This window comes from Hylobates moloch, unplaced genomic scaffold (assembly GCF_009828535.3).
Source record: "Hylobates moloch isolate HMO894 unplaced genomic scaffold, HMol_V3 SCAFFOLD_11, whole genome shotgun sequence".
In the NCBI taxonomy this organism is placed as follows: domain Eukaryota; kingdom Metazoa; phylum Chordata; class Mammalia; order Primates; family Hylobatidae; genus Hylobates; species Hylobates moloch.
In genome coordinates, this window is record NW_026652286.1 from 58,643,530 (window position 1) to 58,671,360 (window position 27,831).

Sequence of the window (27,831 nt, forward strand, 5' to 3'; positions counted from 1 at the left end):
CAATTCTTCAGGATGAGATTGGTGACATGTAGAGAAAAGGGAGAAATGACTGTAGTTTAAAAAAAGTCAATTCCCTCCTCCCCACTTCTCCAGCTCTCCATTTCCTAGGAAGAGAGTCCAGGGAAAAGCAAACCAAGAAACAAATTCCAGCTCAAACTCAAACCCTCAAACAGATCTGGAAACTCAAATATCCATCTCTTTGGGCAAAAGGCATTCCTAGATTTGTCCAAGGTACAAAAACTACCACTCTAACCACGTTTCTTCGCTGCCCGGGGTCAGAGAAGTAAAAACCAATTATTTATTTATTCATTTATTTATTTTTAAGTTACTCCAACCTCGCTGCCTCGAGCTTCTGAATCACCTGGGCAACCTGGAAGCCGCCCATCTAAGGGGGTGAGGTCGAATCCCAGCCTTGACGCCTTAGCAACCGAGCGAGCCTTTCTCGCGTCCCAGCAACGCGCCCGGCCCTTCCCTCTGCCCGGCCCTTCCCTCTGCCCAGCCTATTCTCCCTGGTGCCCCTCCCTTCCTCGAGGCTGCAGCTCATCCCTCCTTGGGTCTCTCGTTGGTCCGGAGGGCGCGGGTCTGCATACTCTCACTCGGTGCCGGACAGCGCAGTTCCTGCGGCTCTTGCTGTGGGAGCTGCCCGACAGCCAGAGCAGTGGGGAGGGACGGCGAAAAACAATGTTTAAGTTTATTTAAGAAAGAAGAAAAAGAGTCAAAAAATTCAAGATTTTCGTCACTCTTATTTTTAAGGCACATCCAAAGCTCCTTGGAGAAGGGGCTGGAGAGTGGGAAAATCATTTTTGTGCACATTCCATGTAAGAAAGAAGAGACCCATCGAAGATTCAGTACGGAGTCACCTGGAAACTGGAGATGTTGGATACGATCGCCCGTGCCTTTCAGGACCTGGGCAGGCAGGTGCTGCCCACTCTGCCCTCGCTGAGCCAGGAGGGTAAGCGTGTTGGGTAGCAGGGGGTGGCCCTGGAGATTGAATCTTCATCTGCTTGCAGGGGAGGCGGGGGGACCCACTTCCCTATTCCCCTGGCTCAGGCCTGGCCTGCAGTGGCTAAGTTGCCTTGACAACCAGCTGGTAATCACATCCTGCCCACGTTGGGCGCCCAGAGACCCTTTTCTGGTTTTGATTAAACCAGGTGATGCGTAGACAGCGCAAAGTAAGTGCTCAATAAACGGACTAGCACAAAGTAAGTGCTCAATAAAGGTTAGGTAAAAACAACCACTCCCACCCCACCCACTGGGATGGATCACAACCCTTTTGCCTACCTAGAGAAAAGAGGTGCAGGGGCCGTAAATGGCTCCTTTTGAGAGTTCATGCAAAGACGGTTGCTTTTGTTGCCTTTGACATCATGCGGTTGTATTAAGAAAATGAGATGATCATAAAAAGATACAGGGTAAGTACTTTGGAAGGGGACCTGGCACCTTCTCAGAGAAAACTCATTAGGCTTGGTTAGTAGCAAGACAAGATCTGTTTTCAGCATCGTTTGTAGAAGAGTCACCCCAAAGTGAGGCTGAGATCTGTCTGCAAACCATAGGAGAAGAAAGGTGCTGCAGGAATGCAAACTCTTATTATTACCAAACCATTATAATATTATAATATAGATGTTGCTTAGGCTTTAACCAAATGACTGCAGAAAACAAATAGGAATGGATGCTTCTTTCTCTTCCCCTGCATCACTCCTATCTTTTCCTCTCAAATCATCCTGAAAGATGCATTGAAGATAATGGTTTAATGAATTTAAAAACATTTGCTATATTTGTAAATTTATGTATAGTCATTCAAGTAATTTTGAAACCCTGCTATATGCTGAGCACTAGTTAACTTATGGTGAACAAAAATCTTGGAATTTACTGTTTAGTGGGGAAGATACACATTAATCAAGTAATCACACAAATCAATGCAAATTTACCATTTAGGTAAATGCTACCAGGGAGGAGGTAAATGGTACAGTAAGAACTTTTTTAAAAGATGATTTTTTAGGGCAGTTGTAAATTCACAGTAAATTAAGAAGGAGGGACAATATATTAATTTATTCTTACACTGCTATGAAGATACTATCCCAGACTGGGTCATTATAAAGCAAAGAGGTTTACTTGACTCACAGTTCTGCATGGCTGGGGAGCCCTCAGGTAACTTAAAATCATGGCAGAAGGGGAAGCAGGCATGTCTTACATGACGGCAGGAGAGAGAGAGAGAGAGAAGCCCAGGGGACCAGGGAAAACTGCCATTTATAAAACTCTCAGATCTTGTGAGAAATCCCTCACCATCATGAGAAAAGCATGGGGGAAACTGCTCCCAGGATCCAGTCCCCTCCCACCAGGCCTCTCCCTCAACCCCTAGGGATTACAATTCAAGATGAGATTTGGGTGGGGACACAAAGCCTAACCATATCAGACAGAGATGTCCCACATACTCTCTAATCCCACACTTGGATAGACTCTCCCATTGTCAACATCCCTCACCAGAGTGGTACATGTGTTACAACTGAACCTACATTGACACATCAAAATCACCCAAGGTTCATAGTTTACATTAGAGTTCTTTCTTGGTGTTGTACATTTTATGAGTTTGGACAAATGTAAAATGACACATATCTATCATTATAGTCATATAGAGTATTTTCACTCCCCTTTGTTCTGCCTATTCACCCCTACCCCTAATCCCAAAATCTGGAAACCACTGATCTTTCCACTGTCTTCATAGTTTTGCCAGTTCCAGAATGGAATATAGTTGGAATCATACAGTTTAAGCCTTTTCAGATTGACTTCTTTCACTTAGCAATATGCATTTAATATTCCTCCATGTCTTTTTGTGGCTTGATGGCTCATTTCTTTTTAGTTCTGAATAATATTCCATTATCTAGATGTATCACAGGTTTGTTTTTTTTTTAATCTATCCACCCATTGAAAAATGTCTTGGTTGCTTCCAAGTTTTGGCAATTATAAATAAAGCTGTTTTAAGTATCTGTGTGCAGGTTTTAAAAAATTGGATATAAGTTTTCAATTCACTTGGGTAAATACCCAGGGACATAATCGCTAGATTGTACGGTAAGAGGACGTTTAGTTTTGTGAGAAACTGCCAGACTGTCTTCCAAAGGGGCTGTACCATGTTGCACTCCTAAGAGCAATGAATGGGAATTCTTGTCGCTCCATGTTATTGTCAGCATTTGTTGTTGTCAGTATTTTAGATTTTGGTCATTCTAATAGATGTGTGTATTGGTATCTCATTGTTTTATTTTGCATTTTCCTGATGATCTATAATGGGGAGCACCTTTTAATATGCTTGTCATTTTTTGATGAGATATATATAAAGGGCTTTGGCTCATTTTTAAATTGAGTTTTTCTTTTCTTAGTGTTAAGTTTTAAGAATTATTTGCATATTTTGCATGACAGTGTCTTTTGCAAATATTTTTTTCCCAGTCTGTGGCTTGTCTTCTCATTCTCTTGACATCGTTTTTTGCAGAGCAGAAGTTTTAAATTTTAATGAAGTCCATCTTATTATTTCTTGCTTGGATTATGCCTTTGGTATTTTATCTAAAAAGTCATTGCTATACCCAAGATCATCTAAGTTTTGTCCTATGTTATCTTCTAGGAGTTCTATGGTTTTGTACTTCATATTTAGGTCTATGATCAATTTTAAGTTAATTTTTGTGAAAGGTGTAAGGTCTGTGTCTAGGTTCATTTATTTTTTATTTTTTGCATGTGGATTTCCAGTTGTTCTAGCAATGTTTGTTTAAAAGACTATCTGCTCCATTGTATTGCCTTTGCTTCTTTGTCAAAGATAAGTTGACTGTATTTATATGGGTCTATTCCTGGGCTCTCTTTTGTGTCCTGTTAATCTATTTGTCTGTTCTTTTGTCAATAACGCACATCTTGATGACTCAGCTTTATTGTAAATCTTGAAGTTGGGTAGTGACAGTCCTCTGACTTGTCCCATGTGTTATCTAGATGCATATTATTTAGTCCCCATGTATTTTGGGATTTTCCATTTATCTTCCTCTTATTCATTTCTACTTTAATCCCATTGTAATCTGAGAGCAGGCATTGTATGATTTCTATCCTTTTCTATTTGTTAAGGTGTGTTTTATGGCCCAGAACATGGTCTGTCTTGGTGAATGTTCCATGTGAGCTTGAGAAGAATGTGCATTCTACTGCTGTTGGATTAATTAGTCTGTAGATATCAACTATATCCATTTGATTGATGGTGATGTTGAGTTCAACTATGTCTTTACTAATTTTCTGCCTGCTGGATCTGTTCATTTCTGATAGGTGAGTACTGAAGTCTTCAAGTATGATAATGGATTCATTTATCTCTTCTTGCACTTCTATTAGTTTTTGCCTCATGTAATTTGACATACTATTTTTAGGTGCATACATATTAAAAAGTCTTATGTCTTCTTGAAAAATTGACCCCTCTATTATTACGTAATGCTCTTTATTTCTGACAACTCTCCTTGATTTGAAGTCTGTTCTAAAATTAATACAGCTACCCCTGCTTTCTTTTGATTAGTATTACCATGATGTATTTTCCTCCATCCATCTACTTTTAATCTGTTTTTAGATTTAGATTGGGTTTCTTTTAGACAACGTATAGTTGGGTTTTGTTTTTTGGTCCACTCCAGCAATCTTTGTCTTTTAATTTGTACATTTAGCCTATGCTCAAAGTGATTACTGATATAGCTAGATTAATACCTACCATATTTGTTATTGTTTTCTACTTTTTGCCCTTGTTTTTTGTACCCATCTTTATTTTCCACTGAGCATTTTATGATTCCATTTTCTCCTTTTTTAGCATATCGGTTATACTTTTTTTTTTTTTTTTTGAGACGGAGTCTTGCTGTGTCACCCAGGCTGGAGTGCAGTGGTGCGATCTTGGCTCACTGCAAGCTCCGCCTTCTGGGTTCATGCCATTCTCCTGCCTCAGCCTCCTGAGTAGCTGGGACCACAGGCACCTGCCACCACACCTGGCTAACTTTTTGTATTTTTAGTAGAGACGGGGTTTCACCGTGTTAGCCAGGATGGTCTCTATCTCCTGACCTTGTGATCCCCCCACCTTGGCCTCCCAAAGTGCTGGGATTACAGGCGTGAGCCACTGCACCTGGCCCAGTTATACTTTTTAAAAAAATTTTAGTAGTTGCCTTAGATTACAATATGTATTTACAGTCAATTCAAGTCCACTTCCAAATAACACTGTACCACTTCACAGGTAGTGTGATTGTTTTATAATAACAAAATCTTAATTCCTTCCTCCCATCCCTTGTATCATTGCTGGCATTCATTTCATTTCACTTATATATAAACATAAATATATATGATATATGCATAAGCATACATAATTGAATACATTATTGCTATTACTGGACAAACTGCTATCTGTTAGCTCAGCTAAGAATAATAAAAATAGGCCAGGTGCAGTGGCTCATGCTTGTAATCCCAGCACTTTAGGAGGCCAAGGTGGGAGAATTACTTGAGTACAGGAGTCCAGGATCAGCCTGGGCAATATAGTGAGACCTTGTCTCTACAAAAAGTTAAAACCAAAAAAATTAGATGGACATGGTGGCACACGACTGTAGTCCCAGCTACTCAGGAGGCTGAAATGGGAGGACTGCTTGAGAACCTAGCAGGTGGAGGTTACAGTGAGCCAAGACTGCACCATTGCACTCCAGGCTGGGCAACAGAATAAGACCCTGTCTCAAAGAAAAAAAAAAAAAATTTTTTTACCTTCATTTATTCCTTCTTTGATGGTCTTCCTTTTTTTTTTTTTTTTAATGTGGATCCAATTTTCTGATCTTCATCATTTTCCTTTTTTCTAAGGAACGTCTTTTAACATTTCTTGAAAAGCAAATTAATTACTGGCAATTAATTCCCTTAATTTTTGTTTTTCTGAAAAATAATTTCTCTTTTGCTTTTGAAAAATAATTTTACAGGATGGAGAATTTTAGTTGGTGTTTTCTTTTTCTCAACACTTGAAATGTCTCACGGTACTCTCTTTTTGCTTGGTTTCTGATAAGTAGTTCAATATAATTCTTATCTTTGTTTCTCTGTAGATGAGGTGTTCCTTCCCCTCTCTCTGCCCAGCTTCTTTCAGGATTTGTTTTTAGCTCTAATTTTCTGCACTTTGAAAATGATATTCCGAGGTGTCTTTTTTTGGGTATTTATCCAGCTTGGTGTTATTTGAGCTTCCTGGATCTGTGGTTTCATGTCTGACATTAGAGGGAAATTCTCAGTAATTGTTTCAAGTATTTCCTCTATTATTTCTCCCTCTTCTCCTGGTATTCCCATTATGGGTACACACCTTCTGTAGTTGCCTCACAATCCTTGGATATTCTGGGTTTTTTTTTTCCAGTCGTTGTTCACTTTCCTTTTGAAGTTTCCTTGTCACATCTTCAAGCTCAGAGATTCTTTACTAAGTCATGTCCAGTCCACTAGTAAGCCTATCAAAGGCATTCTTCATTTCTGTTACAGTGTTTTTAGTTGCTAGCATTTATTTTTGGTTCTTTCTTAGGATTTCAATCTCTCTGTTATATAGCCCATCTGTTCTTGCATGCCGTCTACTATATCCATTAGAGCCCTTAGCATATTAGCCATAGTTGTTTTAAATTGCCAGTGTGATAGTTCCAACATCCCTGCCTGTCTGGCTCTGATGGTTGCTCTGTCTCTTCATATTGTGTGTTTTGCCTTTTAGTATGCCTTGTAATTTTTTCTTGATAGCTGGAAGTGATGTACTGGGTAAAAGTAACTGCTATAAATAGGCCTTTAGTAATGTAGGGGTACAGTGTGGGGGGTGGGAAAGCATTATATAGTCCTATGATCAGGTCTCAGTCTTTTAGTGAGCCGTGCCTCTGGACTGTGAACTTTACAAATGTTTCTCAGATTTTTCCTTTCTCCTTAGGTAGGACAGAATGGCTAAAGTGGACTGGAGTTGGTCATTTCCCTTCTCTCAGGTCAGTTAGGCTCTGAAAATATCCCAGCAGGTTAGGCTCTGGTGAACTAGTTTCTTCTGAGGGCAGGCCATTAAGAACAACAGAGTACTCTGGCATATTTAAAAATGGTATTTTTTTCTTCCCCCCACCAGAAGCACAAGGAGATTTTTCTCTTATATTTACCTGGATATTTGGCTGCGGGAATCTGGTTGAGCTCTGGGAAATAAACCTTAAAATATGTGGGGACCCTCCCTCCATGACTGGGTCCCCCTGGAGGTTTTAACTCTTGGTGTTGTCCACACTGAGCCTCCAGAAATTTGTCAATTACACTTTGAGTTTTCTTACCCAGCATTGGTTCTTGATGCTGTTTCTGCATGTGAGTCTGTTTCAGGAAGCCATTCCTCCTGGTATTTGCCTTTCTGTCTCTCCAATTTTAGGGGCAGCAGTTTGCCCTGTGTCCCCCCTCATCTTATGGATCCAGGAAGAGTTGTTGATTTTTCAGTCTGGTCAACTTTTTAGTTGTTAGGATGGAGTGGTGACTTCCTTACATACAGCACCAAGAAATGGAAGTCAAATGAGAATATTTAATGGAGAGTAAGGATGGGGGTGTGTGCCAAGAATGGCTAAAGAAGGGATATTTTGAGCTGAGTTGTGAAGAATGAGTTGGAATTAAGTAGATGAAATGGATCAGAGAGGTGGAGAGTGGAAGTGAGTTGAAAATGATTTTGGCAAAGGGAATGACAGGGGCAAAAACTTATGGTGAGAGTATGATGTGATAGAGCAACTGAAAGACAGTTGATTGGCTGCTCTGTAGATGTGGGGAGGGAGTGTATTCTAAAGTAGGCTAGAGAGAAAGGAAGGGGTCAAGTAATGCAGGGCCTTGTAAGTCATATTAAGGATGTTGACCTTTATGTTAAGCCTGATGGGAAGCCATTAAGTGTTTTGAGCTGGAGGTCAAGGAGAAGTTGAATGACATGATCAGTTTATATTTGGAAAAGATTACTCTGGTTGCCATGTGGGGAATGAATAGGAGGGTCAAGAATACCTATAGCAATAGTCTTGGTGAGAACAGATGGTAGCTTGGTCTAAAACTGGTAATAGTAGAAATGGAGAGGAATGCAATGAATGAGGGGCAACTTGGAGGTAAAATCTACAGATTATGGTAATGGACTGGATGTTAGGGGTGAGGGATAAGAGAAGTCTCAAGGATGACTTCTGAGTTCCTGGCTCATATAACTGAACAGATAGTGGTGCCATTCACTGAGACTGAAATCCTGGATAAAAGACAAGATTTAAGGGAAGAAAGATTGTGGTTTTGGGCAAGTTGAAGGGCCTTTGTGTGATATGTAAGTAGGCAGTTGGATAAACGGGTCCAGAATCTCAAAGAGGGGGTGGGAAGGAGTCTGGGTCTGCAAATAAACATTTGGGAATCATCCTGAGTGTGGGTGTGACTGCTGAAGCAGAGAGTATAAAGTGAAAAGAGAAGCAGCCTAGGACTGTACCTTGAAAAACCCTACCATTTAATGGTTGGATGGAGGAGGATAAGCCTGCAAGGGAGACCGAAGAAATGGCCAGACAGTTAGGAGAAAACTCAAATGAGAGTAGTAGTATAAAAGCCAAAAGGAGAGGTGCTTAAACGGGGAGGGAATGATCAATAGTGTCAGACAGGGCTGAGGGCTCAGAATTAAATACGTTTATTGAACGTATTGACAAAGAGACCACTGGTGACTTCAGCAAGGGCTGAAGTCAAAGTCAAACTACTATTTATTAACTTTCACAAATGATCTATTGCAACAAGGATGAAAATATACTTCAAACTCAGCAAAACACATAAATTAACTTTCATCAGTGTATATATTCATCATTGTATATTCCTGCTGCTTCTGTATGTTTTAGCAAAGTTTAATATTATGTAATTATAGTGCTTAGAAGGCCCTGTCATCATTTTACAGATGTGAACTGGGTAAAACTTGAGTCCATGGAGGCAGGAAGGCTGTGGGTCTTCCACGCAGCACACTGCCGTTTCCATTGCATTATGCTCTGGGAATATGTTTCTTTGTTCAAATCATCCTTTACTATTCTGCTATACTATTCCATATATCAGTATTTTAATTTTAGAAGATAAGTTTTATAACATCAGGAAACATATCTGTTTTTTGACATTAATCTCTTTTTCAAGCATATAGTATTGTATAATTTACAGAGCAGGCATGTAGGTTTTTTTTTATAATGATCATATATAAGATACAGTATTGCTGTTACTTGGCACTGTGTTTAAACATACGGTTTTGAGTGCATGGAATGTTAAGAATTTAAAGCCAAATGAAGGCTGAACTGAATATAGAGTATATGTCTAGGGATTAGTTCTTTATAAGAGTGATTCTTGGCATTTCAGTATTTGATTGAAATAAGTAAGAACCCTGGCTTCCCTTAAAATATGAAACTAGTATATCCTTCAATTTGCTTTTTAGACTTGATATTTTTCATTTTGAGATTTAATGATATCCTCTCTGACTCTTTGGGATGTCAGAAAAAGTCAAATTCAGAAATTACAGTCTGTAAGCTTTCCAAATCTATTCCAATTGAATTGCAGGGGCCTAAAGCCTCCTAAGGCAAATGATATGCATAATTTCCTTTCTCTTCAATGAGAAATAGCAAATTTTAGTTTACAATAATTAGTTCTGCTCTTATATAATGTTGTCTCTTAGGCTTTATGGAATAAAACAGTACAGTGGGCTTGAATATATCATCCAAATGAAGAAAGACAAAATCTTCAACTTTTCAATTAAACTAGCTGAGCCTTTTCACTGGGATTTGGTTGAAAACCATACACTTTCTCCTGGCTCTAATGAAATCATATCATCTTCAGTGTAGTTGTTTTCCTAAAATACAAGCTTTTAGAGGCAAAAGACTTTTAGAGTCATAAATTTAACAATTTTGTCTTAATAACTTTGAAAGTTCTCTGTGTACATCTGGATACTGAGATTTTGCATTCGTGAATTAATGAAATTTTTGGTCATGATGAAAATTTTAATTCAGTATACAGTTAGAACTGGTTCTTAGTTCTTAGCAGCTTATAGTAGAATTCTATGGGCTGTAGGGGTGGGGAGGAGTGGGGAACAAGGTAAGGTGGGCAGAGTAGGAGAAATGCCTGATTATAGAAAGTGATTAATGAGGGGCAGAATGTTGGCCCTCGTGCTCATTGTAGTACGCAGCCCTAATTTTGTTAATGGGTGAGTGAGTTTCCATCACCAAACTTGTTCCCAGATATTCATAATAGTCATTGCTACTTCTCCTCCACCAAAGCTTCCCCTTTCCTGGCCTATTAATAAAAATATTTATAACTCTGATATACCAGAATTAAAAGATTGCACTCTCTGTGCTTTAGTTAGTGGTTTAAATTGTTAGAAAAAAGATAAACCAATAAACCAATAAAACAAGCAGTTTCCAAAGTGGAAAAAGGATTGGACTTTTGTCACCAGCTGCATCTGTGTCCCTAAATGACAAGTTGGTTAATGTCACTGTTCTTGATTTTTTATTTTGAGAATTAAAATGTAACACTCTTGATTTGCAAAGAGTTCTTAACTGGAAAGTATCTTGGATAAACACATGATTAGGTCTGGAAGGGTGATGTTAACACAGATATAATTTTCTAGACTTCGAAATATTAGTCATACTATAGTATAGGTTCGTATCATACATTAACACTTTAGTTATTGGCAACTACCTATTTTTCTACCACAGTTGTTTGGAACACAGCTCAGAACAAGAAGATAAACTTGGAAGGCTTCCCTCCAATCAGTCAAAATTGATAGTGCAAAGAGTATGCATTAATTCAAAGTAAAGCTTCTTGTCCTACTCAAAAGTATGTTTTTACAAATTATTATTTTAGGCTGGGCATGGTGGCTCATGCCTCTAATCCCAGCACTTTGGGAGGCCGAGGCAGGTGGATCACCTGAGGTCAGGAGTTGGAGACTAGCTTAGCCAACATGGCAAAACCCCGTCTCTACTTTCTACTAAAAGTACAATTAGCCAGGCATGGTGGCTGGCGCCTGTAATCTCAGCTACTCAGGAGGCTGAGGCAGGAGACTCGTTTGAACCCGGGAGGCGGAGGTTGCAGTGAGCCGAGATTGCGCCACCGCACTCCACCCTGGGCAACAGAGTGATACCCTGTCTCAAAAAAAAAAAAAAATTATTTTAGACATAGTATTTGTTATTTCCAGAACACAGTAGATAAGAAGCAATGAATTATGACTGGTCCAGGAGCCCACAGAGTACTAGTAGCGCAAGTGACAGCTGGTAGCTTAGCAGTGAAAAATGAGAATAAAAAGCAGATTTGAGGATTTAGCAAAAATAGAAGTGTAGGAAAAGTTAATGTACACACAACAGCCTTTCATGCCTTAGTGGCCTTTTGCCTTATTCCTGTGTTATGGAGTGGGGTGAGAATGAACGTTCTTATTAATCAGATGGCACAGAGTAGACACCCGATAAAGAGTTGCTGAATGGGTCATTAAGAAAAGGCTGGGTTATACTTGATTAACTCTCTTTATAGAATAAAGAAAAGGGTGTGACAGAGTTCCCTTTGCTGTAGAAATATTTTCTTTAAAAATGTATTATTATTATTTTAAATCACATCTTCCGAACTTAAAGGGAGTAAGCCTTAGTTACCAAGAAAATTAACTTTTGGGAATGGCCTTGTTTTTTGTTAATTCTAAATTAATCAGGAATTAATGTCATTTGCTTCCGCATTTCATATTTACATTTTTATTTATTAGCACTAAGATACTATCACATGGGTGCTCATATAAATTAAATAATTTCTGGTTACTTTTGAATTTCAGAAGTCTCTATTATCTGGGGGAATGTATCAGAATTTGTGGGACGGCAGTTAACCCTACACAAGGTAAGATTTATTAATTTATTAATAAATTAAATTTATTTATTAATTTATTAATAAATTAAATTTATTTATTAATTTATTAATAAATTAAATTTATTTATTAATTTTAATGTAGGCATCTAAAGGATCTTTCCTCCATAGTCTTGCATAATGTTGCTGGGAGCAGGGCAGTAGACTTTAGAGCCATCTCATTTAACTTTCAGTCCTATGATTTTATGATGCTCATGCTTCAGACTTATGGGTAATAGATTTAACAAACATGAATTTTATTTTTAGGTAATGAATTTGTAAGTTCTGCTTTTCTAGTGTTACAGAGTGTAGTGCTGATCAGCTGGGTGTGTAAGGAAACTAGATGAGTTCTGTTTGTCTGTGATCTGATAGCTCCTGTCATAGCTGTAGAAGGATATAAGGCTTCTTGTCTTGCCTCCTTGCAGGGAATGGATTTTAATTGAAATAGAAGACTTGCCAAAATGAGAAACTTTGCCTAGGGCTGGACTGTTCCCTCCTGTTAAGTCTTGGGTTTAGATGCCATAGAACTGGATGGAGATTTGGGGATGAGCTTGGGGGAAGCTGGGAAGTTGTGGAACTTTTATACCCCATTCAGAGGTCCTACTATGAGAGCCCTTGGGCAGAATTCATACTTCAAATTTATTTTGTTTTGTTTGAGAATTTGAATTTGTTATCAGCACTTAAACTTGGGAGAAATTATATAATGTTTTGGATTTTTTCCCTCCCTTTCATTGAAAAATCAGCAGATCTAACAACACTAGTCTTCCATTGCTACATGGTGACACATTTGGAGCTCAAGATGTGCTCTTCCCTTTAGACGGGGTGTGCAGTCCGTAGCCATCACATTCCCTGGCTGGCTACTTTCACTGTCTTGCTTTCTTTTTTGGCTCCTGTAGGCATTTGAGTTTGTAGTCCTTGATGTATGATATCTCCAGGCAGACAGCAACGCAGTATGAGAGCCAAAAACATTTGCTTCTGCTCATCAGCCAGCATCACTACATTGCAGCATATGATTTGGATGCTGGTTGTCTGCTGTGGCAGACATAAAATCTAAAAGTAGGAATGAGAAGGCAGAGATTCTCATGCCCTCTTAAATTCCTCTAATGGCAGATGATTAAAATTTAAAATGTCACACAATTTAGGTCAGGAGTAATCTGGGTTAAAGATTAAAAGATGCTATGGCATTCACACCAATTTTCTTAGCCTTTTGATGATACAGAGATGAGCGATCTGATGTCTGCAAATCATCATGGACCAATGTATTACATTTTATACTCAGCTTATTTGAAAACTTAGAATTAGAAAATGCTATAGCCCTGAAGAGTCCTAGAGATCACTGAATTTTTAAGGCCTAAGCTTACTTCTCTTCATGTTTTTTAGATAATAATATTAAGGATTATTTTTTCTTCACTCCTTCAATGAATTCTGTTTTTTTTTTTTTCCTTTCAGGGGGTTCAGATTCCAGGATTTGGAACTTTCACTTTCATAAGACAAAAGCTCGAGGTGGGAAACAACAAATTTATCTTAATCCAGAGGCCTGTGTTTATCATGGCGGAGAAGCTAGTGCAGATCCATGGACTCAAACAAAACAAAGTATACACTCCTGGTAAATAATTCTGCTATGTAGGATTTTCCCAGAAGGTTACTGTCCTGGGGATAAAAAAAAATGAAAGGGCAAAGCGTAGCCAGTGCTGCTGTCTCACCTTCTGATTCGAGGAACTCACTTTTCACAAGGTGCTTTTGGCAGAGGGAGGGGCCAAAGTGGAAAAATAATAGAGTCTTCCTGAAGGCCATTTTAAACCCCAGTAACCTAAGAGGAAGGAGTGAAAAAACCTGATGTAATGTAAAGGAAAAGTTATGTAAAAGCCACACCACAGAGCTGTAAGCCCTTTATTTCAGCTCCTAAGAAATTAAAAGTGGTTATAAAGAAGAGAAAGTTAATTAGGATCTCTGGTTGGGAGAACTACAGTCAGTATCAGCTGTCAAAAAGATAACTGTCTTTCTATCGTATGTATAATCCAAATCATTAAAATTTAAAAGTTAGAAGTTGAATACTTCCATAAAGACTTAATGCATACCTTATATACCTTTCTTATACCCTAAAGCCAACCCACCTCCCTCCCTCCCTCCCTGCTTCCCTCCTTCCCTCCTTCCTTCCTTCCTTCCTTCCTTCCTTCTTCCTCAAATATTTATTGAGAGCCAACTATGTGTCAGACCTTGTTCCAGGTGCTTGAGATATAGTGGTAAACAAAATAGGCATAATCTCTGCCACAGACCACTTCCATCCAGCTTTAGTGTGTGGGCTTCGTAACACCTCCCTTGGTTACTTAGCGGCCTTTGGGTGCATACTTCCTGATTCCTGGCTGTGTTCCTTTTGACCTTCCTGATTGTCCCCGCCCCCCACATCAGACTCACACCTGGATAAATGGAGACAATCTATCTCCGATGGCAACAGGTGAAAAGGCTGAAACTGTCCTCTAAGTTAATGTTCCTGAAAGTTAATTTTCAGAGTCACTTGAGTAACTTTCTACTTTCAAAAGAAAGTTATATTAGAAAAACAAATGTCAACAAACCATACTTAGAATTTCTTAGGTATATATTCAGTGTGGTGGGCTTGATGAACTTTTCAGCTATTTTTACCTAGAGTTTTTTTTTCTTTTTTCTTTGTTTTCCCCTTTCAGGGGAACAAAAAGAAATACCTAGAGTTTTATGTCAGAAGAAATACATCCTATTTCATCAAAAACCTATCAAAGAAAATGAAAATAAAGCTAACATTTTTGCAAAAACATCTGTGCATTAGAATTAAAGCTCATTTTCTATCTTGGATCTTGTACTGTAGTCCAAAAAAGTAGTTTAGATCTAAAATTATATTTCTTACTGGGTGAGGCAATTTCAGAATTAGACATATATGACCGAATTAGTTCAAAATAATAATTCTAGGCTGGGCATGGTGGCACATGCCTGTAATCCTAGAATTTTGGAGGCTAAGGAGGGAGGATCACTTGAGGCCAGAAGTTCAAGACCAGCCTTGGCAACATAGCAAGCTCCTGCCTCTACAAAAAATTATTTAAAAAAACTTAGATGGGCATGATGGTTCACACCAGCAGTCCCAACTACTTGGGAGGCTGAGACAAGAGGATCACTTTAGCCCAGGAGTTGAAGGCTGCAAAATAATAATAATAATAAGATAAATAAGGAAATAATAAAAATTTAAAACCCCCAAAGAAAAATTTCTGTCTACAGTTTAGCTTTGGGGTTATGATTCTTCATCATTAATTAACTAGGTAACTGTATTAGTCTGTTCTCACACTGTTATAAATAACTACCTAAGACTGGGTAATTTATGAAGAAAAGAGGCTTAATTGACTCATAGTTCTGTAGGCTTAACAGGAAGCATGGCTAAGAGGCCTCAGTAAACTTACAATCATGGCAGAAGGCAAAGGGGAAGCAAGCACATCTTACCATGGTGGAGCAGGAGAGAGAGAGAGAGCGTGAAATGGGGAGGCACCACACACTTTTAAACCATCAGATCTCATGAGAACTCACTCACTATCATGAGAACAGCAAGGGTGAAATTCACTCCCATGACCCAATCACCTCCCACCAGGCCCCTCCTCCAATTAGACAGGAGATTTGGGCAGGCACACAAATCCAGACCATATCAGTAACTAATCAAACATTTTATAATGGTTTTTAAATATTAGTAAGACATAGTTCTTTTAAATCTAGCATAGATAATTAATATATAAGAAATGGGTTGGGTGCGATGGCTCACGCCTGTAATCCCAGCACTTTCGGAGGCTGAGGCAGGCGGATCACAAAGTCAAGAGATTGAGAGCATCCTGGCCAACATGGTGAAACCCCATCTCTACTAAAAATACAAAAAACTAGCTGGGCGTGGTGGTGCATGCCTGTACTCCCAGCTACTCAGGAGGCTGAGGCAGGAGAATTGCTTGAACTCAGGAGGTGGAGGTTGCAATGAGCTGAGATTGCGCCACTGCACTCCAGCCTGGTGACAGAGTGAGACTCCATCTCAAAAAAAAAAAAAAAGAAAAGAAAAGATGAAACATGATTAAGTGCTATGAAAGCTGAGTTGATCAGAACTGGATCAAATGCTATGATGCCCAGAGGAGAGCATGCCTAACTCTGCTTTAGGAAGATGATATGTGAAGAGGTCTTAAAGGATGATAGGACTCTGTGAGCAGAGAATCAGTTGGAAGGTATTTCAGGAACAATATGAACAAGTCAAGAATATGGAATGAAGCCTGTTAAGGAAGTAATGGGTACTTCCGTATGGCTGAGGCATATGATTGTGGAGGCAGGCAGAGGAAGATAAGATTAAAATGGTAGGTAGGGGCCAATTGTGAGGGGCCTTGTATGGTGTGATCGGACTTTAGAATTCATCCTGTAGGCACTGAGGAGCCACTGAAAATTTTTGAGCAGGGAATTATCTGCACAGATAGGATTAGTTTAGAAAGATACTCTCAGTTACAGTAGTTTGGTAAAACACAGCAAAAGCCTGAATGAAGACAGTGATCATCAGGAGGGGAAATGAGGGTATCTACTCATGAGACATTTCAGATGTAGAACTGGTAGGGCTTAAGTTGAGAGTGGTGGATAGGAAGAGGAAGAAAGGCGTTTAGTATGACTCAGATTTCTTGGTTGGAGAACAGATGGATGCTCATGCTATCAACTACCTTTATAGAGAATGAAGGGGAAAGGTGAATTTCGGTGGTGGATAAAATAGTGAATTTGCTTTTGCACATGCTGAATTTGAGATACATGTGGGGATATTTAGGTAGAGGTGATTCCAGAGCTTAGGAGAAGAGTGAAGACTAGAGATCAAGATTTGGACATTTACTTAGGAGAGAATATACACTCAGCAGAAGAGATAAACAAGGACAAAATCCATAAAACAAATAAACAAACCTCAGTATCTTATAAGATGTAGAAAAGGAGGGAAGCCAGCAAAGGGGGCCAGGGAGTCAAAGTATCCATTGACTTGACAATCTATGAGATAATAGTGTCCTAACTCAGATGAGTGGTCTGAAAGACAGATTGCAGAGAGGCAGTGGGCAAATGGGAGGGGAAAATCCAGAGGCAGGCAAGACAGCCTTCTTTTTAAGAAATGTGTATTTTTTTAAAAATGGAGGGAGGTGGTTAGAATTACTGTTAAATTGTGCAGGAGATGGCAGGTTGATGCAGTGAAGCTCAGGTCTTGTTAATTTTCATCATTTAGCAGCGGTGGACACTTGAAAGGATATAACTCATGCTTACTGAGTGAATGTTTAGAATATTCTCATCTTCTCTATGTCCTGTTTATCAGTGGACCTTGTTGTTGTCTCTCTTTGGCTTTGTCATCGTGAACCTCTTTGCTATTTACCCTTTTTCTGACTCGTGAACCTTATATTGCTCCTACATCTGCTCTAGTTGGATAGACCCTGTGCTTCCTTCAAGCTAGATATAATCGTATTCCTTTGTAATGTCATATATGGGCTCATTAGAGAGGAAAAGCTTTCTGTGAGTCATTTAGTCTGATACCCTTGTAATAAGACCCTATTTCATTTAAATGATAACTTCTAGTGAAGTTGGGTATCTTTTCAAAATATTTAACACTTGTAGGTTATTGTAATCATGTAAAAATGGCATGATAACTGGAGGAGATAGGCAAATGTATCAGTTCATTCTTGCACTGCTATAAAGAAATACCTGAGACTGGGTAATTTATAAAGAAAAGAGGTTTAATTGGCCCATGGTCCCACAGGCTGTACAGAAGTATGGCTGGGGAGGCCTCAAGAAACTTACAATCATGGCAGAAGGCGAAGGGGAAGCAGTCATGTCTTACAAGTCTGGAGCAGGAGTAAGAGGGAGGATGGAGGGAGGTGCTCCACACTTTCAAACAACCAGATTTCATGATAGCTCACTCATTATCATGAGGACAGCACCCAGGGGGATGGTGTTAAACCATACAGGAAGGATCCGCCCCCCATGATCCAATCACCTCCCAATAGGCCCCACCTCCAACACTGGGGAATACAATTCAACATGAGATTTGGGTGGGGATGCGGATCCAAACCATATCAGCAAATATTGCTGCAGTATGTCCTAAAAGATAAGGCGGATGCAAACTTTAGGAAACTCTCCGAGGAAGAGAATCAGTTAGTTATTATATGTGTCCTAGAGAAAATCAAAAGCTTGTCTACAGTGTTATTTAGAAAGCTAATTGTTCTTATTTTGAGCACTGAACCTTATACTTTTAGAGAAAATTGTGCTAATTAATATGTTAGTAACTACTTAATTGTCTGTAGTAATAATATTACATTGGTTACAACTAAAGGCTTCATCCAGAAGATTCTATTTTAGGGTATTGAGAATCAGATAATTATTTGTGAGTGTGTATGATATGTCCTTATCGTAATCACCACTTTCTTTCTCCCACCCCAACTGTCTTTTCTCCTCTAGGTGATATCCCAATTGTTCCACTTAATTTTGTCATGATATCCCTGGAGGGTCCATTTAACAGAGATGTGGTGGAAGGATGTGTGAAGGAGACGTTGCTTTTTTTATCGCAATCCATTTCCATGAAACAAAATGTGGAGTTTACATTCAAAGGAATTGGGGTCCTCATGATCAGAGACAGCAAAGTGAAGATGAGGTTTTATAAAGACTTCCTTTGTACCATGGATGGAAGTGGGGCTTTGGCAAAGGCCCTAGCAAATGTAAATTAATATTTTCCTTCTCCTAAGTCTTCTCCTAATTGTGGTTCTGACTCATCTATAGGTGTGTTGTAATTAAGAAAAATGAAGGTTGACATATTTTGAGTGACAGTTACCTGAAGTACATGGATGTGCTTGTTTATACTTGATTAACTCTTTGACAAAAAAGATTAGGAAGCCAAAGGAACATTAAGAGTCAAAGTCAACTGAGGGATATAAATAGTAATGGAAACTCTTAGAATTCTGAACATTTTATAGTACCTTATAGGTTTTTTGTTTGTTTTTTGAGACAGAGTCTCACTCCGTCACCCAGGCTGAAGTGCAGTGGCACGATATTGGCTCACTGCAACCTCCACATCCCGGGTTTGAGTGATTCTCCTGCCTCAGCCTCTCAAGTACCTGGAATTACAGGCGCATGACACCATGCCCAGCTAATTTTTGTATTTTTAGTATGCCAGGTTGGCTCGAACCCTGGTCAGACCAATGACTTACCAAATCTGAGATTACAGGCATGACCCCTCCGGCCTTCGGCTCACTGCAGGCTCCGCCCCCCGGGGCTCACGCCATTCTCCTGCCTCAGCCTCCCGAGTAGCTGGGACCACAGGCACCCGCCACCTCGCCCGGCTAATTTTTTGTATTTTTAGTAGAGACGGGGTTTCACTGTGTTAGCCAGGATGGTCTCGATCTTCTGACCTCGTGATCTGCCCGCCTCAGCCTCCCAAAGTGCTGGGATTACAGGCGTGAGCCACCGCGCCCGGCCTTATCATCCTAATTTTACAAGTGAGAAAAGTAGGGGCTCAGAGAGGCTATGTGGGAATCCCGAGGTGAACTAGAACTGGAATTCAAGCCCCAGACTTCCTAACCACTCAGTTTTTGCTGGTTCTACTATTTTATTTTTTAATGTTGGTTCTACTATTTTTTTTAATGAAAGTTCTATAACAAAATGTAGTTTGAGTCATGGAGTTTTTGAATCTTTAGCTTTTAATTTGCCATGTTGTAGAAGAAATTTCCTAATTGGCATCATTATTGTCAACCATTAAGTAGCTGGTGTGACCTTCATGCTAAGTTGGATACAGCAGAGTTTAAACAAATGAAATAGTCAATCTACTGGACTTACTGAATACTTAGTGTGCCTCAGGTACTCCTCTGGAAACCAACAAAGTAGACATGAATGAATTGAATTATTATGGAATGTTATATAATCCTATATCCCATAAAGCCAAATTCTGATTTTTTTTTAATGAAAAGGCTATTCATATAATCTCAGTCTACCCATTTCTCCTTTTATGAAGCTTTGTGATAGAGATTTAGGAAATGGAGTAGTGCATAATGAAACTCCTGGTGTTTTCTACACAATCTGGTTTCATACAGGATTACTAAGAGGATTGCCAACCCTGTGTATGGAAAGTGGGAAGCACATGCAGGAAAAACCCCTGCTTTTCCATGAAAACACAGGCAAGATTTGCAAGTCCATAAGCAAGGCCAAAGTGGCTAGCTCATCTCTAACCCTCAGGGATTCTGCCGAACTTTGTAGCTTCAATATGTGTTTAAAAGAGAAGATAGCATTTTCCTTGACCTGCTGAACTCTAAAGCACATCTTTTACAGAACATTTTCCAAAAGAACTAGTCCTGAAAGATACTCTATGAAAAAAGGGTTTGGAGGTCAAAGCTGACTGAAAACTGCTGATTGAATCAATCACCCTCATGGACAGAGGGACAGAGCACATCAGCACGTTAAAGGGGCTGAGAAGTCTGGCTGGAAAGCAGTCAGTTTAACTGCCTGAATGTATTTAATCATGGAATTCTAGGTTAATCCAATATCTCATTTAGCTCTGTAAGACACATTCTGGAAAACTGCTGTAAAGTGGTGTGAGTGAGAATTTATTCCCAAATGACCCGTAACTTAAAACTGTCTTGTAGAGTAGTCCCCTTGGAAAGCTGTGTGCTTATTTCAGTAATGCTGCTTTTATTAGAAATATTTTCTATATTTCTTTTTGGGAATTCCCTTCAAAGGGCTTTTGTAAGCGATAGCATTCATGCAAAAATAATAATTTTATATATTATTCTACAGTAAAAATGTGACAATGTGACTATTATGTTTATAGTTACATGATAATTAAAATAGTCATTTGTTCAGTATTTACTATGTGCTAGCTACTTACATAGAGGACCTCATTGGAAGTGCTATTAGATCCTTTTATTATCCCCAGAAACCTAGTGCCTAAGGCCACATACCTGTTAGCAGTGTGGGGATTTGAAGATGAGCCCACCTGACTCGAAAGCTTTTCTCTTAATTGCCTAATTTTAGTTATTTGGGTCAAGAGTGGAATTAGACAGCTTGCTCACTTTCCATATATTTTTACAAAGTCTGCTATCTTCTTAAAGACATCTAAAAGAATCTGTCGACTCTGAAGGCAATTCCCTAAAAGGAAATGGTTTGAGAAAAGGCAACACCAAAAGAATTGCGGTGCAGCTACGCAGGGTGATTGCTCTGATGAATGAGATCATTCCTCATTGGATTTTCAAGCTCTGGACTTACAAGCGCTAAACATAAACAACAACAAGAAAAGTATCATGGTAGCCTTGCCTATGAGACAGCCTGCAGTTTTTAATTTGTCTGAGTCCTGGACCGCAGCCTAGATGTAACCTTGCTCTGTCGCTGTCCTCTAGAGGCCTGGCACTGTGGACTCGGTGTTGTCTAGCAGAGAGGCCTTGAGGAAGTGGCCCAGCAGTGTGCTTGCGTTTCCAAGGTGAGTGCTTTGCTTCACGGGTTCCTCTAGGCACTAGCACTCCTTGCTGATCTGCTGATCTCATTGGGCAGTGTTTCTCAATGTTTTGTAGCTCATGTTCCTTTTAATGTATTCTCTCTGTTTCTCTCTCTCTAAATGCACCAACAAAGAAGAGTTTATTGCATACACTTTCTGTAGTTAAGTTAAATAATAATGGACATTTATTCTTTTTTATCCCCCCTCACCGAGACGGAGTCTTGCTCTGTCACCCAGGCTGGAGTGCAGTGGCATGATCTCTGCTCACCGCAACCTCAGTCTCCTGGGTTCAAGCAATTCTCTCCTGCCTCAGCCTTTCGAGTAGCTGAGATTACAGGCACACGCCACCACACCTGCCTAATTTTTGTACTTTTAGTAGAGATGAGGGTTCACCATATTGGCCAGGCTGGTCTCGAACTCCTGGTCTCAAGTGATCCATCCACCTCAGCCTCCCAAAGTGCTGAGATTACAGGCATGAGCCACCGCGCCTGGCCCATTTACTCTTTTTTAAAACTACCCTTGGCTCCTGGAAATTCTGGTACTACCTTCCATTAACCTTAGTCCCTGCAGTATTAGTAAAACTCTTCTCACCTGCTGAGCTTTCCTCTATTTTGTACCACTTCTTCTGCCCTAGCTGCTTCTTCTTCCTTCAGTTCAGCCCATTTCCTATCTGAGCTTGGATTTTTACCACTAAACGGGTTAAACAGATAAGTTAGAATAAGGAAACAGCTTTACTCCATGAGCACAGTGGTTGTTACTGGTGGTTGCATATTACTGTATTTAATCTTCACGACAACCATGTGACTTACGTATTATAATTCTCCATTTTATCATGATACAAAATTAATTTTAATTTTTTTCTTTTACATGAATGAAGCAACATGGTGCACTATTGAGAACACTGGAGTAGGAGTCAGGAGACTTTAGTTTTATTTCCAGTTTGGCCATCACTTATTCATTGTGTGCCCTTAATTATGTTAATAATCTTAATTGCTGTGCCATTAACCACTGTACGTTTCAGGTGGAGGAAGTTTGGGGAATAACAACTAGCTTCCTAAAGCATTATTACTTTAGGAAGTATGAGTAAAGTATAAAAGTATGAGAATTTCTGAGATGTTTTGAGTGTGACATTCTCTTGTTTGTTGCTTTGGAACAACCCCCTCCTGGAAGAGCTGTATGACACATACCTCAGAAGATTCAGTGTGTAGTCCAGAGTAAGCCTTAGAGGTTGTTTTCCAACTGTCTCATCTTGCACATGAAATGGTCATGCAACTAATAAGCGGCCAAGCTTATAGAAATAAGACCATGGCTCCTGGTCCAGTGTTCTTTCCATTGCACCATATTGCCTTACTCACTACAAATAAATGAGTGGATTGAAAAGAATTTTATTTTGATTGTTTTGGAAGGCAAATGTGGCTGTTCCTTTGACATATTTTGGCTTAGGCACTCCAGGAGGGAAATAATTGTAGTGGGTCAAAGAACAGAGATGGAGGCTCCATCAAGTCAAGGGCCTAGAAATGGACACGGGGACTTAAATACTCAAAACAATTGTTGGTGTTTTATTTATGTGACATTTGGCCCCTGAATTGACTGAAGGCACCCCCACCCCCACTCCCTACTCCAACCTAGTACTCCATACCTGAGGCCAAAGAAATCCTACAACTATGCACACCAACTGAACATCCCCCTTCCTCCCCGCTGCAAACTGTAGCTTTGCAAGTCCTTCATTTTTGCCTGGGGAGAGAATGATGAAGCCAAGTGGCAAAGGAGGGAGGAGAAAAATGGTTATTTTGGGGCATACTCTACCACGCTATGAATCTTTGCCTTCAAGCTATCCAACAACCTTTTTTCCACTATATCACCCCATAGCATCTAGTTAAAGAACTAGGATATAAAAATTCAAATTGAAACAAAAACCAATAACCTAAATAAAGGACTTAAAGGCAATTTCTGTATATGCTAGCTGCTTTGAAACTATGGTATAGAGGGGAAGGCCTTGGTCAGCTTCCAGAAAGCCTTGGAGAAAATAAATCTATGATATGTACTCAGCACATCAGAGCACTCACCCCTTGAAGAAAGTGGGCTTATTTCAGAATCAGCCAGCTGGCTGGGTTGCTTCCAAAACTTGAGAGTTCACACAGTTACCTGTTCAGGTTCAGTGCAGCGGAAAAACATGTTGGCTCATTCCTAGGATTGAGCTCAAGGAGATGGAAAACAAACTGCCTGTGGAGACCCTTGTAGAAGAATGTGGAGAGAATAGAGAAAGGAAGTGCAAGTTAAAAGACCAGTCAGACAAAGAAGAAGGCACCAGAGGTAGGCCAATGATTTCTGGGTACAATCTGTCACTCTTTACTGCTATGAGCCCAGCCATATTGCTTAGCCCAAGGTAAATAAAGTTAAATTTACAAATAATCACTATATTATTATTATTACTGTTTTTTTTGAGATGGAGTCTCACTGTTGCCCAGGCTGTAGTGCAGTGGCATAATCTCAGCTCACTGCAACTTCCACCTCCCAGGTTCAAGCGACTCTCCTGCCTCAGCCTCCCGAGTAGCTGAGATTACTGTCATGTGCCACCATGCCTGGCTAATTTCTTTATTTTTTGTATAGATGGGGTTTCACCACATTGGCCAGGCTGGTCTCGAAATCCTGAGCTGAAGTGATCCGCCCACCTAGGCCATCCAAAGTGCTGGGATTACAGGCGTGAACCACTGCACCCAGCCACAAATAATCACTATATTATTTCTAACAAATATGTTCTATTCCTAGAATCCTGCATCCGACCTTAGTTATGAGCTTACTTACTTTATGAGCTTTAGATCCTACGACTCTCAGGCTCTTAGATCATCATCTCTTTGCTGGCTCCCCATTGCTCAAAGGGGCCAAAACTCAGATGACTACAGGGACCAGGCAGGTAACGCAGATGCAGGAAGTGGTCTGGATATAAGTGGGTTGGAGACATGTTAGCTTAGTTAACATTTCTTACGAAAAACAAAGAGTGGCAGTTTTATCACTTTGATGTCTGTAGAAGAAAGCTGGATTCTCATACCTATGTCTGCATCTAATCTGTTGTGATAGGTTGTTTTGGTGGAAGCAAATGAAGAAAATCTTAGGACTCCAAAGATTTTTTGTTTTTTTTAGCCAAAGACTTTTTATTTTCTTTTTGAGATGCAGTCTCGCTCCGTCACTCAGGCTGGAGTTCAGTGGCACAATCTGGGCTCACTGCAACCTCCGCCTCCTGGGTTCAAGCGATTCTCCTGCGTCCAAGCTATTCTCCTGCATCAGCCTCCCCACAAGTAGGTGGGACTGCAGGCGCGTGCCACCACGCCCAGCTAATCTTGTATTTTTAGTAGAGATGGGGTTTCACCATATTGGCCAGGCTGGTCTCAAACTCCTGACTTCAGGTGATCTGCCTGCCTTGGCCTCCCAGAGTGCTACGATTATAGGCGGGAGCCACCACACGCAGCCACAGACATTTTGAAAGGGTCCTAGGGACCCCAAAAAGTATGGCTTGCCAGGCCACACTTTGAGGACTGTTCCTCTAGCAGATTGTTGCTTTGCGGAAATGTGGCCCAAGTGGTATCAAATCTTCTAATTTTTCCAATTTTACTATATATGCTACCAAAGTGAGCACAATCTTCTGATTTTTCAAAAGAAGCAGAGATCCTGACTTTAATGTAAAATCTATTGGTTGTTAAATGTTGACGACTTTTGTTGATATTGAAACAAAAAATGCTAATTAGGCCAAACAAAACTTACCAATGGGTGAACATTGGCTTGTGGATGTCTGTTTTCTATGTGTGGCCTACAGGATTGCATATCAACTTTTAGCCTAATATTCGTATGCTTTTATTTCTCTAGTCTCATCTCCCACTGTGCCCTACACAGACCCCTTTTTTGGGCAAAATTATCTATTCATGTTCTCCTTTTTTTTTCTTTGAGCTGGGGTCTTGCTCTGTTACTCAGGGTGGAGTGCACTGTCTTGGCTCACTGCAGCCTCAACCTCCTGGGCTCAGGTGATCCTCCTACCTCAGCTTCCTGAGTAGCTAGGACCACAGGTGTGCGCCACCATGCCTGGCTAATTTTCGTACTTTTTGTAGAGACAGGGTTTCGCCATGTTGCCTAGGCTGGTTTTGAACTCCTGAGCTCAAACGATCTGCCCACCTTGGCCTCCCAAAGTGCTGGGATTACAGGCGTGAGCCACTATGCTTGGCCTATTCATGCTCTTCTAACATGCCTGCCCTTCCCCAACTTCATCCTTTTGTTCATTTTTTTCATTTTTTTTTTCCTGCAGCCTGAATTGTCCTTCCTTTTCTTTCAGTCTATCTCCATCCTACTCACCTTTTAGTACACTTTTCATATCTCACATCCTCCATGAAAACTTATCACTGAATTCTGAAGTGGCTTCTCTCCTCTGAACATATCAGATCCTTAAAGACTACAACATTTGGCTGGGCATGGTGGCTCACGCCTGTAATCCCAGCACTTTGGGAGGCCGAGGTGGGTGGATCACCTGAGGTCAGGAGTTCAAAGCCAGCCTGGCCAACATGGCGAAACCCCATCTCTACTACTACCAAAAAAAAAAAAAGTTAGCTGGGAGTAGTGGCGTGCACCTGTCATCCCAGCTACTCGGGAGGCTGAGGTGGGAGAATTGCTTGAACCTGGGAGGCAGAAGTTGCAATGAGCTGAGATTGGGTTACTGCACTCCAGCCTGGGCGACAGAGTAAGACTCCATCTCAAAAAAAAAAAAAAAAAAAAAAAAGTCTGCAACACTTATTTGTGACTTATACATTTTTCATCACTGTCCTAAGTTGTTATTTATTAAATGTATATTATAAAGCACTTAGCACTGTTAGCACATAAGACGACCTCCAAATGGGAGCTCTCACTTTTTTGTTTATATCTTATTTTTCTCTTCAACTATATCTATTGAAAGATCTTTACAGGCAAAATGTCTAAATCTACAGATACCAAAGTTGTAAAACTACCACTGTTCATTTTTCATAAGAAATGTTAACTAAACTAACATGTCTCCTGGTCGTGTTATATCCAGCCCACTTTCTGCATTTATGTTACTTGCCTCTTTTTGTCTTCTAAATGCTTAGCACAGTGCTTTCTTTGTAAATATACAGCAAAAAACATTTTTTTATACCACAATAGAACAACGGGTGATTATTTAAAGATAAGAGAGTGTATCTTATATGAAAATTTCCCTTGGTAAAAACTACACAGTTAGTGGTTTGAGAGTTGAAAGGAGACTCGTTTTCATTCATTCTTTGTTCTACAGATATCTCATCACCCAAAAGACTTCGAGATAGACAAGCTTTGTTCCCTGCCAAAGTGACAAATGTCAGCTTGCTGGAAAAGTTTGACCGAAGTGAGAGTGGTGGGAAGATTACGACCCCTGAAAGGTAATGCATTGACTTTTTTTTTTCTGTTGTACTTTACTAAATATATTTTTGAGTCATTGCTTGATGCAGGGAACTGTAATTGTTCATTAATTCATTTATCCAGTGTTCTTTAGAGCTTTCTATATGCAACATGATGGGAATAATAAAGGTGACCAAGGTTCACCATCTAGTGGGAAAGCCAGACATATGCAGAGGGATAAATTATGATTCAGTGGAATAGATGTTATGACACAGGCAGAAACAAAATAGCACAGAGTTGGGATCATCCAACTTTTTCTGTAGATTTGGGCTTCCCAAATCTACAAAACTTTCCTGTTTTCTGAGTGCTTGGATATTATGATGTGACACAGTGTTATATTTACATCAAACTGGAAAGTAGTTTTGCCAAACATAGCCAGCACTCCGTTAGTTCTCAATAAACATGACTTGAATGAATGAGTATATTACAATTTATCATGGTCGTTTTCTTCTTGTGATGGTATGTCAAAAGATTTCTAAAATATTTTATCCTTCTCTCTGAGTAGGATACTTTTTAAGACCTCAAATCAGTCAACCATACTCAACCATGCTCATTCATTAAGTGTTTACTGAGCACGTAACTATGTACTTTGCATTGTGCTGCCAACCTTTAATTTATTAATGTGTCAAAATTTATCAGCTATCATATGTGCCATTTGTGTACTTTGTGGATTACTAAAGTCATGTTAAAAACTCTAGGAATGCTTGTTTTGGATAATATCACTGTTATGAAAGATAATTGAGAATTAGATGTATAGTCCTTGGGAATTTAATTCAATACAACAAACACTGAGCACCACCATGTGCCAGGTACTATTCTAGGCACCGAAGATTCAGAGTTACAGATGTATAAACCTGCTTTTATAAAATAGTCTTGCAGGAAGACTGAAATTAAAAAAAAGTGCATGCGATGAAGATAACAAAAGTACAGAGGCTGCAAAAGGACAGAGTAATTGTTGGAAGTGGTTGGTAAAGGTTTCCTATAGAAGTTGACTCAAAAATGTTTGTTTCCTGTAGAAGTTAACCAAAAAATAGTCCAGGCGCGGTGGCTCACACCTGTAATCCCAGCACTTT

At 39.8% G+C, this 27,831-nt stretch overlaps 1 protein-coding gene across 5 annotated transcripts in view; it reads left to right on the forward strand.

Moving 5' to 3' along the window:
- Positions 1 to 356: 356 nt before the first annotated feature.
- Positions 357 to 27,831, forward strand: part of CCDC81 (coiled-coil domain containing 81) — a 49,518-nt gene continuing 22,043 nt past the window's right edge. The window contains exons 1-7 of one of the 5 annotated variants that reach the window (XM_032167105.2): positions 357 to 952; positions 11,780 to 11,841; positions 13,297 to 13,453; positions 18,310 to 18,566; positions 21,234 to 21,313; positions 23,520 to 23,641; positions 26,616 to 26,739. In XM_032167105.2, the coding sequence (XP_032022996.1) occupies positions 874 to 952; positions 11,780 to 11,841; positions 13,297 to 13,453; positions 18,310 to 18,566; positions 21,234 to 21,313; positions 23,520 to 23,641; positions 26,616 to 26,739 (881 nt within the window). In that variant the 5' untranslated portion in view covers positions 357 to 873. The remainder of the gene's footprint in view (positions 953 to 11,779; positions 11,842 to 13,296; positions 13,454 to 18,309; positions 18,567 to 21,233; positions 21,314 to 23,519; positions 23,642 to 26,615; positions 26,740 to 27,831) is intronic. The other 4 variants (XM_032167106.2, XM_058446762.1, XM_058446763.1 and 1 more) reach the window with 4 other exon arrangements.